This window comes from Hipposideros armiger, unplaced genomic scaffold (genome assembly GCF_001890085.2).
Source record: "Hipposideros armiger isolate ML-2016 unplaced genomic scaffold, ASM189008v1 scaffold_573, whole genome shotgun sequence".
NCBI classification, from domain to species: domain Eukaryota; kingdom Metazoa; phylum Chordata; class Mammalia; order Chiroptera; family Hipposideridae; genus Hipposideros; species Hipposideros armiger.
This window is the reverse complement of record NW_017731923.1, coordinates 705,170-726,158: the sequence shown is the minus strand read 5'-3', so window position 1 is coordinate 726,158 and position 20,989 is coordinate 705,170. Positions and strand designations below refer to the sequence as shown.

The 20,989-nt window shown below is 45.3% G+C and overlaps 1 protein-coding gene across 1 annotated transcript in view; it reads right to left on the bottom strand.

Moving 5' to 3' along the window:
* The window catches only part of CACNA1E (calcium voltage-gated channel subunit alpha1 E), a 536,284-nt gene that overhangs the window by 282,055 nt on the left and 233,240 nt on the right, over window positions 1-20,989 (bottom strand). Inside the window, exon 5 of the mRNA XM_019624043.1 lies at window positions 989-1,255. Coding sequence (XP_019479588.1) covers window positions 989-1,255 — 267 coding nt within the window. The remainder of the gene's footprint in view (window positions 1-988; window positions 1,256-20,989) is intronic.

The window sequence follows — 20,989 nt, the reverse complement described above, 5'->3', positions numbered from 1 at the left end:
GAGATGCCTAAACAGCCTACATTTGGTGCATTTGCTTAAACCTGCAAAGAAGCTCCTTCTATGCCTGTTCACTCTGACACTGCCACCATCAGAGACACACCACCAGCTCTATGTGGAGGGCAGTTCCTTGGGAGCTAGGGACAGGCAGATCGCTGGCACACCTCTGGACTCAGCTGAGCAGCCTTCAGCTGATGAATTTAGGCCCGGCAGATCAGCCTGGATCCTGGGTGCTGAGAGAGCACTCAGTGGGGCCACGCATTAAGACGCAGGGGCACCCAACCCAGGATTAAGGAAAGGAGGAGCCCTGATGAGGTGCTCTTCCTGGGCTGTCAGGAGAACTCCAGCTGGGCTGCTTGGGCTGTGTCATTAGAGACTGCCTCCCCTGACACACTCATTCACTCCACTTTCAGTGGAACTTCAACTCAGTCCCCAGAGTTAGCTGAGTCCCCAGCCAAACGCCTTTTTTATTTATCTATTTGTAAATTTGTCCACAGGGTTTGGGCCCAGAACTCTTGAAGCTTCTGAACTGACAAATCCCGTCATGGAGCCTGGACTTCCCCTACAGGCAGAGAGTGCAGTTGTCTCCCCAGCTGGGGGGGGGGAATGAGGGGGTGGCTCTGAGGGAGGAAAAAGGGGGACTGAATATGAAAGAAAGCCCTGAGGTTAGGAGCAACCTATTCAATGTGACGGGAACCGGGGGCCTGGGAATCAGACAAAACCACAGCACCAAGCACCCAGGGATGCTAGAGGCTTCCACATAGGAAAAATCAAAAACCAAAAGTCTTACCTTGATAACCACTAGTGCTCACACTGGTTTCTAGAGCACCAAGCTTGCCCCTTATATGCACCAAAGTAAAGCGTGCACTTCAGCAAAGGGGGAAATTGGCACCAGGAAGAGAGTAGGGGATACATTTCATGCTAGGTTTCCCCCCTCACCCGAAGAAATGCAAAGAGGGACAGGGGCGTTATGGTGGGCAAGAAAGGATATGGCCAATCGATGAGCTTCTTGGCGTATTTCCTGACAATGTTATCTTCTCCGAAGATGAACAGGGATCTGTTGACGGTGAAACAGTTCTGCCGGACGGGAATGGGGTTGTACAAAGCCATAGTCCGCGCCCTCTGCGCTTTCGACTGCTTGTAGGCGGCCGCCGGTCCAGAGGCCGGCACCGGGGTTCCTTGCCGGTTCCTGCTCTGGTCCGAGTCTCCGTCACCCGACCCCGGCCTGCCGACCACCGCCTCCCCGAAGCGAGCCATCCTGAAGTTTAAACAGACAGAAGACACACAAAAGGTGATCGCGGCCGAACGCCCGCGCACAGCAACAAGCAGAAAGACACACGGAGACTCAGCGCCGCATCCAGCCCGGCGCGGGGACCACCGCCTCCGGGGAGCCTGGCGAGCTCTTCGGAGAGGCGGCAGCAGGGACCCCGCCGCTCTGAACTGTTGAATCTAAACACAACCTCTGCGAAGCTCCAAGCCTCAAGGAGGAAAAAAGCGGGGAGAAGAGGGCTAGGGGGTGCTCAGTTTCTGGAGGCAATTTTTTTTTTTCAAAATGCCAGTGTGCGGTGGCGTTCGGGGACTGGCGAGGAGAGGGCCGGAGTAGGCTGCTCTTCAAACATAGCTCCTCTTCTGGCAGACGCACCACCTAGTCCAGGGAGAGAGGCAGGCACCGACCCGCTAGGTAACAGTTTGGTGATTTATTGGTTGGGGGTGGGGGGTGAAAACAAAAGAACTTTAACAAAAAAATAAGAAGAAGACAAGGACGGGGCTATGGTGGCATGCTTTAGAACACCAGCCCCTGCAAAGTCCATCCAAGAAATTCCACAGCCAAGACTTGGGTCTTTAAATCTGCCAGTAGAGACGCATCCAAAGGTTGTGCGAGCGGGAGGGAGAGGGGAGAGCAGTATAGAGGTTCCTGCGTAAACCGCAACGCCCCAAATATCAAAATAAGTCGATCCAACCGGAGAGAGACAAATGACTTCAAAGCTCCTGCGTCTGGCAGAGACGTTGAGCGGTATCCAGAGAGCAGCGAAGCCCAAGTGCCAGCATCCGCCTGGAGCGCTGGCCGCCGCCGCGGCCGCCTCCCCGATCAGCATGCAACAGCGATCCGCGGCTGCGCCGGGGAGAGGGCGGGAGAGGGTGGGAGCGGCGCGGGCGGGCGAGCACTTGGATGAGGGAGGAACAGGTTGCACCCGAGCCTAGCGGTGGCCTGCCGCCGGAGCTGTCCAAGGACCGAACTTGCTCACTAACGACTCCGTTTTCCTCTTCCACTCCGACATCCCGAGACTACACCGAAGAGGGGAGGGGGGAGAGGGGGGGAGCAGGAGGGGAAGGGGAGAGCAAGCAGAGCGCAGAGGTGCGGCGCGGTGCCCAAGGAAGCGGGGGCGGGGCCGGCGAGGTGGGGAGGGGTGAGGATGGAGCCTGAAGGACCCCGGCCAACCGCCCCGTCCGGAGGTTCCTGGGATGCACGGTTGGTTTGGCTGATGGACTGATTGACCCAGAGGGTTAGGGGGCCACCTCTGCAAAGGTCCAGTTTAGAGCCGCCCTTTCCCCCAAGTAAGGCCGTGAAGAGAGGGGCGGGTGCAGCTGGCGGCGCGGCGGACTCTCCGCAGAAGCTGAGGCCTGGCGGCGGGGGCGCATACGCACGCGCGCACGCACTCGCGCTTTCTGTCCCCGTGGAGGGGCGATGCCAGTGCGGTGCCGGAGCGGTGCCCCGCCCGCCGCCCTAGCAGGGAATCCAAGCCTTTGCGCCTTGCGCGCTGCGCACCAGCGCCAAGTCCCTACTCCTCCGCACCTCCCAGGCTGCAGCGACGCTGCCCAGGGAGTTCTGCCGAGCTCCCTCTCCCTATAGCAGCCCAGAGGCCCAGGGAGAACGCTAGGATCCCTGGGGGGCCCTGCACTCCCGTGTTGGTGCCAGCTCCTGGCGGGAGCTTTCGCCCGCCCTCTCCAAACCGAGCGATCTGAGGCGGCCTCTTGGGCTTGGCTCTAGCAGAACTCTGCGCATCCATTCCTGTATGGGTGGTCCAGATTTTCAGGCCCTAGATGGTGAGTTCTGGGCTGAAACTACCCATCTTAAAATTTTAACCATCAGGGGGATCCTCCCACCCCTATTTTTTACCCCCAGGGGAGGTCCACGGACTTCCTCAAGCCCATCCCATTCATGAAGAAAAAGTCAGAATTAGTGACGGAGCAGCAGACGTGGGTAAAGTGGACTCCAAGCCGCAAAGAGTCTCTAAGTTTAGCAACCAAGCCCTTCCCCACAGGTGACTCAGTGGTTTGGATTGAGGACAGGTACCAGACGCCCCTGTCCATGTCGACACTAGCTGCACCACACCTTGCTGTTTTTCCTGCCTTGGCCTCAGCACAGTTCCATCCAAGTTCTCCCCACCTGAGCAATGGAAGAGAAGGGGTTTTCTCCCTCCTTTCTCTCTTGGAACTCCTGGGTGAGTGTGGCTTCGCCATGTCTGTGTGTGAGATCAACTGGTGAGAAGCGAGGTGCGTCTGGCGGAGGGAGGCACGTGTGTTCCTATGTGTATGTGCCTGTGTGTGGGCAAGCCACGTGAGCAGTGGCAAGGGTCTACTGTTTGAGAATGTACGTGCAAGTGCGCAGGGAAATTCTCTGGGTTCTGGAAAACCAAAGGAATGGTCTCAACATGTCCACCCCAGCAGGCACCTCTCCCTTGGGGAAGGCATGTTGACCTTTTGATTTAAGGAAGCCTATTTCAGGCCAAATTACCATTCAAGGTGAGTCAGCTCTAATTACTATTTCGATTTCACATTACTGCCTTACTCTGTCCTTCTACCTACCTTAATTGGAGAGCCCTCTTCTGTCTGAATACTAGTCAGAAGTGAAAAGGAAGGTGCTGCTGTGAACTATGAAGTCCCATCAGCCTGTTGGTCCCTGAGAACCTGTCACAAGTGGCTGTCTGGGTAAGTAACTCAATAAGCTATACAGGATTAGAATGGGATTTCAGAAGTGACCAAATCCATGCTTTCAGGCAGGACCATAATCCATAGCACAAAATTCATTCAAATCATTCGACAAATATTTTGGAGCGCCAGGCACTTTTTTAATCACTGAGGATACAATAATGAACAAAACAGACGACGACAAAAATGACGCTTCCTCTTCTTGGATTCAATTAGATTCTTTAACCTACCTGGCTACAATGTTTGATGGGCCTCATTCTTATTCTGCAACTTCACCCTGTCCCTTTGTGTCCTGGTCTTAGCAGGCCGGAGGGTGGCAAGCCCTGTTTGTTAATACTCAGAGGAAGCAGGGTTCGTCAGACTTTCTCCTCCCAGAAGAGGTTCTTAGAAAATCAGGAACCCTTGACTTGTGTCTTCAATGTCACCCACTCAGCAGAGGTCCAACATTCATTCCTCTCCTCTCTCTACAAAGTCCTATGTTCTCTTTGGCTGCTATAATTTTTGAGAGACCTTGAATCCCCAAGACAGGGAATTATACAAGAAATGTGAAGACTCACTGGAGTTGAGACTTGCCTTCCTGCCTTCTGAGGAGACAGGACTCACAAATGCATGAGTTGGGAGATAATAGTGAAGACACTTAGGGAATATGAGCACCTCTGTAAGGAGTTACAAATGGGAATTCTTGCAGCCCAAGAGGACAGAAGCAAATGTGATGGCATAAATGACTTTGGGAATGGACTTGGACGAAGGAAACAAGGCACACGCTCATATTCCAACCCCCACCTGGCTGTCACAACTCTTGAGACCTTTGAGATCTATGAACGTTCACGCTCTCCAATGCCCCCCATTCATCCAGCCCCCAGAGGGCTACAATTTTAATGGCTGAACAGTATCTTATGTGTGTTTAACAGTTTCAGTTTACACAAACCTCACTCCAAACCTCTGAGGTCAGCCTGGCAACATATGTATTATGACCCTGAGTTGGTGGACAAATCAGCAACATTTCAGAAATGCCAAGTAGTTGGTCCATATCTGGTAAGACGCAGATTTTGGACTTTTAACAGATCTTCTGACTTCTACTTTATGGCTGTTTCTAATACCCAAGCTAATCTCTTCTGGGCAGTAATAATTTCAAACTGTTCATTGTCAAGAGAAGAAACTATATGATCCCATGCTGAGTCCCAGGAGTATTTGGTCTACTCAAGATCCAGGAAGACCCTTAGAAAAAACCTGAGATTGGGTCATTGCCATAGTGCACTTCATAAGAGAAGTTGGTGGGTATTCTGCTCTCAGTGTCCCTAGTTCCACTGTCCTCTCAAAGAACCTCAGACTGAAATGTAGAAAATCAGCAACTGGTCATAACTGATTGGAAACCGGTTTCCACAAGTCCCTTTCCAGCCCAGGAGGGACGGTGGCCATATTTTCCTGTTATTAGAGCACCATCTACTGGTCACTTGTGGGCACAACACTGTAAACTCAGGTACCACCCAGGCACCACACCTCAGACATTCCTAAACAGGTGACCTCTTGTCACCAGCCCACCCCTGTGAGAAGAGATCCAAGCCCCAAATTTTACTGCAGTGCGACTAACCCATTTCACAGTACTTGGAAAGTTTAGCACAAGGTCAAAACACACACTCACACACACACACAGTTAAAATGGTACAGCTAAATGCTCTACATGCTTTTTGTGCAAGCAATTACCTGCAAACTAGAAACCCAAAGGGACCTGAGGAAGCAAGTGAAAAACTTTCCCAGATTAATCAAAGCTTTCATCCTGGAGCCCCTTGACTCCAGCAGTGTACCATCCAAAGTGTAAGCAGGTGAGGTTACTAATAGGGGATCCCTCCAGCCTCCTCTAGAAAAGGAAGGAAACAACGCTCCCAGAGACCAGGCAAACCATGGGAGTTTTTACTAAGACAGACAGGCGTGAGGGGCAAGGCTGAAAAAGCACTGAGCCTCATCCCTTCATTCACAAAGCTCTTCCCAGATCTGTCAGGCCCTGGGCCATCTTCACATGCGATTTTAGCCCATCACTGAGAAGCCTGCAAATCTAGCCTCATCCGAAAGGTGTGTGTCCCTCCCACCAGCCCCACTCTTTCGTCTCCCCCATACCCTGCCAGTTACACTCAGACAGCTTATGCTGAAGCTGTCAGAGCCCCTTTTGTTCTATTTTCCCTTTCTTGAGCTTTTCCAAGAAATAGACGCTTATGCAAAGCAGTGCTCTAAGGAACATAACGCAGAGAGGATTTGGGAGTGGGTTCTTAAGACAAAAGTTGGCAGGAGACCATGTGCAAATTCATAGCGGAGCCCAGGAGCATTACAGCAGTGCAGACATCTTGGGAGTCTGGTTGCTTCCAAAATACCTTACAGCCCTTCCTGGGGTGAAAACATGACTTCACATCCTTACGTAATGTCCATCTCTGGAGTCTGCATTTCTCAAACCTATGCCTGAGACACCCCACAGCTCCAACACCCTATCAGCTAACTATAGAGCTGCAAATTTTGCTTAAGACATGTTTTTAAAGCCCTTCATTTATGACAACTCAGTATTTCCTGGGTGCCAACCATGGTAATGTTATCTCATTGCATCTTCGCCACTGGACTGTGAGGCACTTCCTATTATCTGAGGCCCAGAAGTTCAACGACTTGTCCAAGTGCACAGAGCTAGGAAATTGCAGAGCTGGATCTCCTGATAATAAGGTCAGGATCCTTTGTGATGTGTGGCCACTATTTACAGGCCGCATGTCAAAATAATGTTCTCCTTGCTTAGGAGTCTAGTCATAGGAATGATCTTGGACCTTGGAGAGGTAAAGAATGACCTTGAGACAGAGTCTCTTAGAGGGTCAATTTCTAAGAATGCATACCCCCTGTCCCATAGTCATGATTAGTTAATGTGGCACACTCTTAGAACAGTACCTGGCATACAGTAAGTGCAACGTGTTTGCTCGTGTTTGCTAAATACATTTCAGCTATGGTAGCTGTGACAATAGTAGCACACTGCAAACACTGCAAATCGGGGAGCTTTCTGTTTCTGATAGCAGACTTTGGAAGTACAGCCCCAGAGATGGCTCTGGTTGTAGGCGGTGGACGGGGGAGCCGGGAAGAGTAAGTGCCTGAGACTTGGTCAGAAAGACAAACGAGTGAAAAGAAAACAGAAAAAAAAAAAAAGTATTAGAGACCAGTGTCTGAAGAGCCCAAAGACTCTGTTACCTGGGAGAGATGTGTTTGTTTACTTATTAATTCATAAGCCCATTTATCGAATATTCATTAAATCCTTTTAATGTGCTGGGCATTGCTCTCAGGGATTCTGAAGCTCAAGGATAAATCAGACACAGTTACGGCCTCCAAGAGCTTACAGTTTAAGGATGAAGGGGAAAAACTTCTCCATAAATTGCTCTAATCCAAGATCGGGTGTAGTGTGCACCCTGAGAGAGGAGGGGGAGAAGGGAGACAACCCCCCAGTGGGAGGCAGTCGGGAAATGGAGGACTCAGCAAGCTCCCGTGGAAAGACAAGGCACTGGAGGCATGGAGAAGCAGTGTGGGGCAGACGTGTGGGACGTGAGCGCCTCTGGCTGCGGAGGGCAGGCAAGATGCATGGGACTGATGAGCCAGGCAGCATTTTTATTTTCTTCCAGTGAACCAAAGACTCCAGGATGACCACCTCCATCCTTTCTTTTCCAAATGACGGTCACTTTTCAGCCTGCACACAAGTCAGATACGTTTAACTTAATACACATTAACCCTTATGGGAAGAGTCAGTTTGGAGGCTGTGTAGCCCCAGATGGCAAAGGATCCCTGCCCTGTCACTGGGCACCTCAGTTCCCACCCTCAGGGTCCAGCCATGCTTCCCGGCCAAGGTGAAGAGCAGCGGCAGGACAACTCCGCAGAGCCGCAGCTCTGACTGACGGCAGTGAGGGAGGGCATACAGACATCTGAGGGTGAGAACAAAGGATGGAATCGTGCCCATCCATCCGCCCCCTTGGCCTCTTGACTCAGAAAACAGAATACAGCCCACACATCTCAAAGCTTGTTCAGCCTGGGTGGGCTCTGGCTGATTCATTCATTCAGGAAGCAAACAGAGCCACTTCCACATGTCAGGCAGGGTGTCGGGTGCCAGAGCCTAGGATGAGAAGGTGCCCCGGCTGTATCCTGAACCTGCTCGGCTTGATCCATTCCCCACATTTCACTCTTGAAGACAAAGTCCTAAGAGCAGGAGAAGCAGCTCACAGCAAAAACGGAGCCTAGAGGGTCCCTCAAGTCCCCGAGAAGAGAACTTGAATCCACCACACCCACCAGTCTTGCCTCTTACGGGGCTCTCTGGGTTGGAATCATCAACAGATTCAGATTAAGCTACCACCTGTCCATCACCACACCCTTTTTCTCCCACTCTCTCCTACACTGAGCAGCTGGTAACACCCACCTGGTACAAAATAATCAGTGAATAAGGCATTCCCATATGATACGGACTTAAGGCCAGTTTTGAAATGTGCACCCGGCCAGACCATGCACTGGCTCTGCCACTTCCAATCCCCAGAAATTAACTGAGACACCCTCCCCCCCACACACACCTCCGTGGGTCCTGGGTCTGCCCTCCTCTTCCTGGACTGCTGCAGCGTTTGGCACCCCTGACCTCTCCTCCTTCTCAGAGTCACACCCCGCCCCCTTTTGTGTCTCAATCTCCACACCTCCCAATTTCTCACTGTCTGTTTCCTTATTCCTCTCCCTTTATTGTGGGAGCACCGCACGGGTCTGTCCCCAACCCCTTATCTTTTCTGACTTCTCTCCCTTTGGGGTCCTATCCTTACCCACAGCTTCAACTACCACCTTTATGTCCACATCTAGTCCCTAACCCTCACCTTCTACCTCGTTTCCAGATCCAAATAGCCAGTTAAGTAATGGGTATCTCCACATGGACTATCTATCATCCTTCATCATCTCAAATTCAATGTGTTTAAAAGTGAATTCACGATAATTCCTTCAAAGCAAGCTCTACCTCCTAAAATTCCACTGTCTACTCTGGTGATATAATTCTCCCTGTCAATACCTAAATTTCAGTGGTTCCTCGCGGCCTAAAAAAAAATGGTCGAGCTCCTGAGCCTGACAATTCAAGACAATCTAACATCTATCTACCTTTCCATCACCATCATGTCATGTCCACTGCGACCTCAAAACTCTTGCTCGGAGCACCTGATACAGACCCAAGAACATCCTTCCTCTTTTCTGCTTCTCCAGCTCTGAGGTATCCTTCAAGGTGTGGTTCAGTTCAGTCTGCCTCCTCCATGAAGCCCTCCATCACCTCTCCAACCCTAGAATCTCACCTTCCTACAAACTCACAGAACTTCAGTATCATTTACATAGTATCTTGTCTACTCACTGCCATGGCTGTCATGACTATAACTTCACCAGGGCATTCCTATTTCATTTTGTTTAGTTTTGTATGCCTTGTCTCCTCAACTACAGTGTCAGCATCTCAAAAGCAGAGGACTTATGTTCCCCTTCATGTTATTACATAGAGTTCCTGCATTGTGTTATCCTCATAGCAGGCCTTTACCAAATACATAGTCAACAAAGGAATGAGAGAGCCTCCTGTAACTCTTTGAAAAAAGTTTTGGCATCAACCAGGCAGCTGGTCTCTGCCCAAGGGGCTGCCCTTCCCCTCACACAATCTGGCTCTGACTCTGAGCCTCTGCTGTTTCAGGGGTCTCCAGCTGTTCTTTCTGGATTGAGTGCTCACCCCCCCATTTCAAGAAAGGATCTTATCTCCCTTGCAGCAGATCAGATGACTAACTCAGGGGGATCTTTTCCAACCTCATTTTATCAACCATGAAATTACAGGGTTCATGGTTCATTCTTTTATGAGGCGTACCTCCTGCTGTGGTTGAAATAAGAATCGGGGAATCAGTTATTAAAAAAGAGACATTCAGACCCCCACATAAAGAATACTTTCAGATCCCCCTCCACAGGAAGCGAGGCATAGAAAAATACAATTCTGCTTCAAACAAAATCAACTGCAGTCTTCATTGGTTCTATCTCTTCTCTCTATAAAAAAAGCAAATGGCATCATCATACCTCTTTCCCTTAGGAGAAATTGCAGGTAAAGGAGACACACACTTTTGCTTATATGCAAAGACACGCACGAGATTCTGATCTGATCTCAAGTTCTGGCAGCCAGTGTACAAACATGTGCAAGTAATCTTCCTATGCTATCGGCAGCTCTTGGGTAGGCTTAATACAGTACATGCAAATGTGAAGAATTAAAAGCTCTTTTGAAGATTTCCAAATATTCCTAATGTGCCATTTAAAGGTGGGAACAGTGGAAATGTAATTCCCAATCAAAAGAGAGAATTTCTGAAATATCCTTCTCTGAGGCCCTTAACAGGGCCAACCCCTTGGACACGGACACACACACACACACACACACACACACACACACAACATAGCCCTTTCCCGTATAGACTTGTTGGTTTCGTTTTTTGGGGGTTATTTTTTACTTTTACATAATAACGCCATCATTGAGTCACATTCTTGAAAAGCAATTCTGCCAGATGTAACATGGTGACGTATTAATATAATAACCCAACACTTCTGTTATGCTATTTTCCCTTTGTTAAAATAATTAGGACTACAAAAACAAAGAGAAAAATGGTCATGCATCAAAACAAAAATAATTACAAAGAAAAGTACAAGCAATTGGGTTCACAGTATTAATTGTAATCGGTATTAAATATTTATTACTTGAAAGGTCCTATGCTAAAGCCCTTCGCTTTCCTTATTTTTCAGAATAATCCTGGGTGGCAGGTGCTGTTAGAATCTCCATTTTAGCGATAAGAAAAGCAAGACTGAGAGAGACGAAATAATTTCCCTTAAGGTCTGACAGGCAGTGAATGACATAGCCCAGGGGTTGGCAAACGGCGGCTGGTGAGCCACATGCGGCTCTTTGGGTATGTATATGTGGTTCTGAAGTAAAATTGAAAATGAAAATAAAACTATCATAGTTTCATTTATAACATTTTTTAAGAATATTATTCACTTAATGGTGATTTGATTTGTTTTATGGCTCTCGAATAATTTTTACATTGTTGTGAGGGACAGGAGTGGCTCTTCCGTCTCAAAAGTTTGCCGCCCCCTGACAGAGTCGAAAGTCAACCTTCGGTCTATCTGACTGCAAACCTGTTATCTTAACCACCTCACTGTATCATTCATAGAGATTTGGGCTGGTCGCTTTATTTCATGATGATCCTGCAATTCCAACAGATTCAGACACCACAGCAGGTGTCGAAGGGTCTCAGAATAAGCATGTCATTAGAGTGTAGACAACACAAAAGACTTGTACCTCAGTCCTGACTGAGATTATGACCCCACGTGCAAAAACAACAACAGTAATGCCTGCCCGCTGAGTCTCAGGAGACTCCTGCTAGAGCAATTGGGAGCATAGAGTCTCAAGTGCATTGCAGTCCAACACACGCTGGTGTTCGAAGCCTGACCTGTGCCCTTCCTGCTCCAGGTCTGCACTGCAGCGACCCTCAGCAGCAGGAGACATGCCAGGAAGAACCGAGTCCTCCTCCAAACACTTCGAACCTTCTCCAAATCCAAACGGTATATTACTGCACAGTTTACTCGGGATGAACATGGTTTTACATACCATTGACTTGTTTTTCAATGAGTAGCCAGATCTACCCCCCAAACGCCCCCAGCCCTGAGCTTCCTGATGGGTCGGTCTCAGGTGGCTCTCTGGAAAAGCTATCAGCACAACTCTGGAGGGGTGAGTAAGGGAGGGAAGGGAGAGAGAGATGAGGATCAGCAGCAGAAAAGGAGGGTCCACTACATCACAGGCTCATGTTATCAGCCAGTGCTCTGTGTTCTGCCAATCGGAGGGTATTCCTACTCGGCAGAACTATCGATCCTATCCATTCGGTCTGGCTTTAAATTTTTTTTTTTTCCTCACAAATACTTCTGCTGCCAACGCGTGCCACTAAAGGATTCGGCAAATTTCAATCCTCCTGCCTCTCAACTTGTTGTTTGCCTGCCTGCACTCCAGCAGGTAAGACACCCACAGGCTCACAGTGCTCTGGGCTGTAGAATTCACAGGAGTCTATAATGTTCAGGTTATTTTTAAACTTTCAGGCCACTTTCCCTCCCCACGAACAGCAGGCCTGCCATTTAGAACAGTGTTTAACCCACACCCCACCTGCTTTGAAACTTTAGCTTTTTGTGTTAAAAGAAAAGAAGCTATCCTTCAAGTTCGTGCGCACACACACCCGTGTCTCAAAACTGGAGATAGTCACCAGCTCGCTGGGGTGAAAGACCCAACTTCCAAAACAATGCTGAGATTATGCGTGTGAAAATGCTTTGTAAACTTAGAGTGTTACGCCACGTGGGTGGTATCATTGTTATATTTGCAGGAAGAGACATCAGGCATTGTAGGTGATGTCAAAAGACAGCTTTCTACTTCCAAAAGAAAATTATGCTAGAACAATCAAAGCATGAGAGGCCCTTCATTTGCCCAGGGAGCCAGACAGGAGATGGCTAAGGGGTGCTAGGTTATAATTTTCTTCAAATTAGTTCCTTTTTTAAAAGTGGCGTAAAGGGAAAGAAATTCTGGAAACAGTTCAAAAGGAAGAGACTGAGGCAGAAGCATGAAAGAAAAAGTTTCCAAGCAGAAACAATAACAAACACTTGTCTAACTAATAAGCCCTGTGGATGCGCTGCCTCGTTTGATCTGCACAAGAATCCTCTAAGGAGGTGTGTTTAGCTTCAACCATTTTTCAGATGAGGACACTGAAATCAGCGAAACTAAGTCCCTATAAGAAGACCACACAGCTAGTAAGTGGCAGAGCTAGACTTAGAACCTGGACCTGCCTGATAGCAGAAGTGACCCATTATCGCTACAACTCACTGTAAGAGACAAGCTGAGGCAGTGAGGGTGGCCTGACCCCTGAGGCTGGACAAGTAAGGTTTCCAGGGCCCAGGCTGGCAGAGCTGAGGGTCACTCAGGAGTCGAGCAGTGGGCATGAAGCCCACTTCTGAAGCCCACAGCCGAAAGTGAAGAGATGAAAAGACCATTTACCTGGAAACTGTAGGTTTTACATGAACTACACATCCCCACACAGCCACTCGACCATCCAGGCTACAGAGAACAGGATGGCACAGACAAAATCAATCACACACAGTCCCCAGACATCTTTCCTTTGGTGGTACGCCTGTTCAGGGGCTGAGGCTATACAGCCTCTATAGTGCGATTGTTGCCGCAGTGCCCCAGGAACCGATTATAGAAACAAACCAAGCAGCGCTCTCTCGCAGCAAACCTTTTAACCACAACTCCTAACCCACGTGAGGGATGACTCACTGGAGGGCCTCCCCATCTCGCTCTCCCTCTCCCTCTGGCTGAATCACCAAAAAGTGATAAAATGATCAGGTGGCTCAACACTTTTCCAGCTAATCACATCCCAAGGGATTTTTAAAACCAGAGCCTGTTTCCCTGAAGGCTCTTAGGGTGTGTACACATTCTGCTACATCCAGCACTCAACAGGAAGTGTCTTCCCTGCCCCCTCCCCCACTTCAGCGCCATTTCCAATCCCCTGTTCTCCTCCAGCCCCCTAAATGCCCCTTCCTCTTGTTCACCTTTCCTGCTTCCACCTCCTAAATGTACACATTCCATACAGCCTGTTTCCTACCTTCTTCTCTATGTACTTGTACACACACGCTCTCAGTGAGCTCATCCATTCGGATGGCTTCAACTAAAGCTAATATCTGGAAGACTCCCAAATCTTATCTTTGGCCCCGTTCTTTTTAAAGTCTGGTACCACATTCACAACTGGGCTCCTCCACTCAGATAACCTGAAAGCACCGTGAATCAATCAACTGGTTTAAAAACAAACTCATCTTTTCCTCCAAACCAGCTCCTGCCTAGGTCTCTAATTCTGTTTGCAGCATCACAGACTCCCCCTAACTCAGGTGCAAAACTTTGGGTGCATCCTTGATTCTTCCTCCTGCCCGCCTCCGACTCCACTGCCCAAGTCCTGTCATTTTCTCCCCCTCTGTTCCACTGTCACAGTCTTTCTTTCTTTTCCATTTGCACCACTGTCTCTCAAGTTCAGAACTTCATACCTCCTCCTCAGAAGATGAGAAGAGCTTTCTAACCCATCTTCCTCTTCCAGGCTCTGTCACAACAGTTCATTGCATAGTCCAGCTATGTCCACACCCTTCGTGCAATAAAATTCAAGAGCTTGTTCTACGTTGCATCTGCTGTGCCTGGTACAGTGTCTGGCAAAAGGTCACCAAACACATTGATTTATGGAATCAATAAATGAGTTTGCTAGTGCCCATCAAATACACCTATGGAATCATGAGCTCTTATAAACTTAGGGTCGAAAGCAAACTTAAATGTCATCCAATCTAAGTCCTTATTTTAAGGACCAGGACTGAACTAAATGCCCCACCACCACTCGATGCTCCCAGCAATATCTCCTACTACTTTGTAGCACTCACTGTCTGCTCCAGTGACACCGGACTGCTTACCACTCCACAAATGCACCTGGAAATATTCCTCTTGCACATCGTTCCTCATTTTCTTTCTCCCTTCCTTCCCCCTTTTTCCATATCCACCTGTCAAAAAAACTAGACTTAAAAGCCCAGTTTATGTGCTGCCTTGTCTATGAAGCATTTTGTGATCATACAACAAACATGATCTCTCTCCTCTCTCCTCTGAGAAACTCTGGCACTTTATGTCCCCCGGCCTCAGATAGTATGGTGCATGGATTTCTTCTCCATGACTGCCCTGCAAGGGGCTGGACTTAGTCTTCCTTGCATTCTCCATAGCACCTAATGCTACTCATGCATTGTGGGTACTAAATACATGTTTATAGAATGAATGCACGGGGGCATGAGTTAATGAATGGTAAGTATATGCAAAGCCAAGTGGACACAAATAGGACATAGACTTCTTAGGGTCTGTGCCATGTTGGGAAGGTTGTATGGGAAAAGCTAGAAGTGATAATACCTGTTTGGGAGACAGCCCATTCAGTTCAAGGGAGATGGTCCTCAACTCTCATCTCTCAGGTACAAGTGCAACTTGCAGGCATACATAACGTGACAAGTTGCATGATCCAGGGTGTGGAGGCAAACTCAGTGGTCACAGAATTTTAGTACAAGATTTTGTTCTTTGGTAGAAAGCGGGGTGGAGAATGTTTTTAATTCATTTCACTTGCTTCATGATTCTATGGATGTGAAGTGGGTCAAAGTGGTCTACATTAGATATATGGGTAATTTGAATACAGAGCTTACCTAATCTAGCCACACATGTCAACCTCCTCTTCTAACCCCGCCATTTTATAGATGAGAAAAGACGCACAGAGAGCAGGGTTTCTCAACCTCAGCACTACTGACATTTTTGAGTCAAATGTTTCTTTGTCCTGTGTACCGTTTAGCAGCATTTCTGGCCCCTTAACACTAGATGCCAGATGCACCCACTAGTTGTGACAATCAAAAATGTCCCTTAGGGGGCAAAACTGTTGAGACCGCTGGTGTAGAGTAATTACATTAGTTGCTCAAGGTCACACAACTCATGAGCGTCACCACCAGGGATGCAGTGACTTCCAGTGGAATGCTCTTGCCACACCTCTTCCTCATATCCAGTGAGTCACAGCCTTTGGGGGCTGGAGTGAACTCGGAGCTGCACCTCTGGTTTCCTAATGGCCTCACAGCCCTACGTGGGGTTCCACACCTTAATAGAAAAGAGACACATTTTTAGCAGAGACTGAAGGGAGAACTCAAGCCAAAAACGTAAGAGTGACACAGTCCAACACCAACTACTGAAGGCTTAGCAACTGGATCTGACAATAACATTTCTCCTGAAATTCTGGAGACTAAGAAATATGGCCACAAGGTCCCATGGAGACTAGGTTTTCCCCTCTCCAGTTGGCTTGTCTTCAGTGAAAATTTCTACACTCATGTTTCCAACTCAATTCTCTACACCCTCACCCTTGCTTCTCCTACTTTTTATAGCTCAAGTAGAACTTGAGTCCTTCAACTTCTCCTTTCACCAATACCCTTTGTGGCTCCCCTTGGCTTCTAGAATTCATCTTCACTAGAATTTGAGGATCAGCTCTCTGCTTCCGATGCCGATCTTTCATTTCTCCAAAAGACTCAGTCACTTCAGGCAAGATATTGTTAGCAGCTGTTGGTAAAGACTTATCAATGATCACTGTTCTAAGTGAACTGTCATTAGCTAAGGGCTCATGTACCATCTAAGGGAATGGAAAGTAATTGCCCATTAATGTACTGTGGTTTCTCCCCCACTTTCTTCTTCAAATCTTCCCCTGTGCTCAGTCCAGCAGGCTGACTAACCTCTCCATCAGGAACATTACACTTGTAAGTCTTGGGGGGGCTCTGTGTATCCCCCAGGAAATATCTCATGCTTTCCTATTTTAGAGCATTCTTTTTGTAAAAGTCATTCAAGGATCCAGTACTAGCATGATGGCAAAATAGGAAAATCCTCTCACTACAAATATCTAGAAAACTAGATAAAGCACAGGAATATATTTTCAAATATATTTTTAAAAATGTGTTGCTGAACTTGCAAAATATAAAAAGAAATTCCTAGGAGGAAATGAAAAGCATAGAGCTAAGCATGTGGAGCAAGACTGCAGCTGTGTCATGGGCAGTGATTAGTCCTGGTATCCTAGAGGATTTAATGGATGAGTTTTAGTGCCCATTCAAGAGCAAGAGATAAGGTCTTAAGAGCACTGTGAACAGAAGCTGAAACTAAACCTCTGCATTAAGCTGGGACACTTGAAGGACAACACCCTCAGTGAAAGGCTGAACTGCAGAAAAATCAACTCTACAGCAAATGAAGATAATGGCTTCTATCTCTGAGTGAATGAGAAAAGCCAAACCCTGAGAAATCAAAACTCAAGAATGTATGTGACATGGATTTATAAGCTGTACACTACATATTCAGGAGGGCTCAGAAACCCTTAAGCCAGAAAAAAAGTAAAGACTAGTCTTAGTAACTTTCTTGGTTCAAGAAAGAGAAGCAAACAAAACCACTCAATGAGGCTACTCTCACCAACTAGACTATAATGTATTCCATAGGAAAAACAAACATCACTGGACATGAGTTTGCAATCAAAACGTTTTAATCACATAAGGAAATAATCCACTATAAGGAAAAGTTAGCTTATACAATAAACAAAGAGAGCACTAGAGCTTGACATAATAGAAAAGGTATATAAAGAAAGAAAATAATAGGTTTTGTAGAAAAAAATTTTAAGTGGCAAATATAATTTCTTGTAACGAAAAATGAAATCACTAAAACGAAAGGCAATGGAAAAATTGACTATTAGGTTAGACACAACTAAGGAGAGTATTAGTGAACAGTAGACACATGAGAGGGAACTTTCCAGCATACAGCACAGAGAGGTAAACAGATGAAAAATATGATTAAAGTTGAGAGAAGGAGGACAGAATGAAAAGATCCAAAATATATCTAACGGGATTTCTAGAAAGAGATAATGGAGAGAGACAGTATTTGAAGAGATAAAGGATAAGTTTTCCAAAAATAACGAAAGACATAAATTCTCAGAGTCCATAATTTCTATGAGTGCTAAGCAGGATAAACAAAAATAAATCTAACCTACATATATTCCAGTAAATATTAAAAGATCTAAAATTATGAAGAGAAAATCTTAAAAGCATCCTCAGAGAAAAGACAGGTTACCTATAAGAAACAACAATTAGATTACTAGCTACAACAATAGAGGCCAGAAAATAATGGAATAATACCTTCAAGTGTTAAAAATACTCAGCTAAATTGTTACTCAAAGTTGAGACTGCAATAAAGACTTTCTCAGAAAAATATGGAAGACTTTACCACTGAAGTAAAGGGAAATAAGTAATATACAATATTCCTCCAAAATGGGAATTTAAATGAAAGAATGGCACATAAGAAAATGGCAGGATGAGCCAAACATTATGGTAAATATGGGGACAAATGTAAAATATAGATTAGATAGATAGATAGATAGATAGATAGATAGATAGATAGATTTGTGACACACACACACACACACACACGACAGTGCCACATCAGATGGGAATGGTAATCAGAGGTAAGATATTATACAGAGGGAATACAGACTTGAAGTCAAGACACATCTTTGAAGTGAGGTGTGTGACTAGGACAACCACTAATACTATTTCTATTCAATATTATGCTTGAGGTGCTAGTTAATACAATAAGCAAAGAAAAAGAAAGAGAAGGCATATGGATTGTAAAGGAAAAACCAAGCTGTCATTATTCATAGTTGATGCTGTATACATACGAAATATAAAGAGCCTACAAAAAATAAAAGCCATCCAAAGTAATAAGAGAGTTCCACAAAGCTACAAGGATGCTGGATATGAAGTCAGTATACAAAAAAATAGAAGTTCTAATACAACTACAGCAAAGAACCAGAAAATACAATGATAAAAAAAAGTCATGCAATAGCATCTAAAGTATAAATAAAGTATAAAGTAAAAATAAATCTAATAACAGATATGCAATAAAAAAATGTAGAGAAAAATTTTAAACTTTCTCGAGGGACGTTCAGGAAGATCTAAGCATAGGAAGAAATATGTCACATTCAGGGATGGAAAAACTAAACAGCTTAAAGATCATGGCCCTCCCCCGGATAAACTATAAGTTCAGTTCCGATCAAAATCTCATTTTTAAAAATGAAATATTACAAGCTTATCCTAAATGTCATGGATGATTAAAAGACCAACATCCAAGACAACTGGGCAGAGGAGTAGGGAGAATTTACCCTAACATATCAAAACTACAAATCTATAAAAACTAAATTAGTGAGTCATGGTTGAAGGTTATATACTATTGGACCAGTGAAATAAAATAAGATGTCCAGAAACAGTGGAAATAAATTGACTAGTCATTAAATGGTGCTGGGACAAAGGACTAATCATAGATGGGGATGGATAAAAGGTAAAATTAGAGCCTACCTTATATGATACACAAAAATTAATTCCAGATGGATTGAACGAGCCAAGTGTTATAAGCAAAACTAAAATTTTTAGGTTAAACAGTTCAAATGACTTGTTTTGTTTTGTTTTGGTCTCGGTATGTAGAAGGAATTTTTATAAACGAACAAAAATTCATAAAGAAAAAAGCAGATAAATTTTACCACACGAATATTGATAATGCTGTATGACACAAAGCACCATAAACAACGTGAAAAAAGATAAGCTATGTGAAGGAGAAGATATTTACAATCCACAAATCATATCTAGGCTATATACAAGAACTCTCACAAATCATAAGAAAAGACACAAAATACCTGAAAGAAATACGGGAAAAGGATATAAACCTATAATTCACACAAGGACAAATCTAAATGGTCAATAAACATATGCGTATGTTAAATGCTCAATTTCAACTCGTAATCAGAAAAAATGCAATAAATACAATAACTGGATTTCATTTCACACCTATCAGATTGTCAAACTGTAATCATTCTGATCACCTCAAGTGTCATGGAAGAGATACCGAAATGGGAGCCTGAATACAGGGAGAGTGTAGCTGGCACAGTCACTCTGAAAGCAATGCGGTGATACCTATCCGAGTTGGAAATATGCACTCCCAAACCCAGCAATTCCAGTTTCAGGCATCTCCCCTAGAGAAACTCTCACACATGTGCCCAAGGACACACGGATGAGGATGATCATTTTAGCATTGCTTATAATAGCAGGAGAATTGGAGCAGCCCAGCTCCTCTCAGAAGGGGAGTAAATTAACAACCTGCGATGCATTCATACAGTGTAGTTCAGGCAGAAAGGAATAATGAACTAAGTGTGCATGTAATAACAGTGGTACATCTTAAAAAATAAATGTTTACTTCACTGCAAAAGGACACATTCCATATATTACTTATATAAAACTTTAAAACTCATGAAAAAAAATCACATACATATTTATTAATAAATATGTTTGCAGTAAAATTACAAAAATGCACATGGTAATGAAATACCGATTTCAGAGGAGTGGTAATTGCTGGACGAGGGATAAGAGATGAGGGTATGTAAATGCATTTTGTAACATTTTATTTCTTTAAAACGGGAGAGAGATGAAGCAAATATGGCAAACACTATAATCCATTTCATCTTGGTGGCGGGTACAAGGTGTGATTGAAAAAATACGGTGAATGTTTAAATAAAAAAATTACAGTAAAAGACACATTGCCATTAATTCCCCTCAAAATACTCCCCCTCACTTTGAACACACTTATCCCATCATTCTTGCCCCTTTCTGAAGCAGTTCTGGAAGTCCTCTTTCGTGAATGTCATTACTTCATCCTCCATCATGACAACACTCCGTGTCACACATCACTTCTGGTACGGCAATTTCTGTCAAATAAAAACATTATGGTGTGTCCTCATCCACCTTATTCACTGGATCTGGCTCTTCCCCCAAGTCAAAACGATTCAGGACGTCGAGGCAGCCATGACAGCGCAACTAAAGACAGTCATGAAAGAGGACTTCCAGAACTGCTTCAGAAAGTGGCAAGAATGATGGGATACATGTGTTCCAAGCAAAGGGAAGTATTTCGAGGGAGATTAATGACAATGTGTCTTTTACTGTAATAATTTTTTTACTCAAACATTCACCATATTTTTTATCACACCTTATATATGAATATTTCTTAATTGTTTCTATTCTAAATGTTTGAAATACATAATTCAAATAAATGTTTAAGAGACACTCAGCAGATAGTTTTACTAATAAAAATGGACAGAGTTGGCAAAGACATAACCAATCTCATCGACTACTGGCAGGGATGTCATTAATACAAAGTCTCCCGAGGGAGTTGGGGCCATACTTCTCACGTCATCACTACGTGCATGGCCTAAGCCCCAATAATTCCAATCCTAAGAATTTGTCCTTATGAGATCATCCAACTTGCACACAAAGGGGCATTTATAAAATTGTCCATTGGATTGTTAATTATAATATAAAAGAGTACAATCCAAATAAACAACAGTAAGGAACTGGTTAACATATTATCACC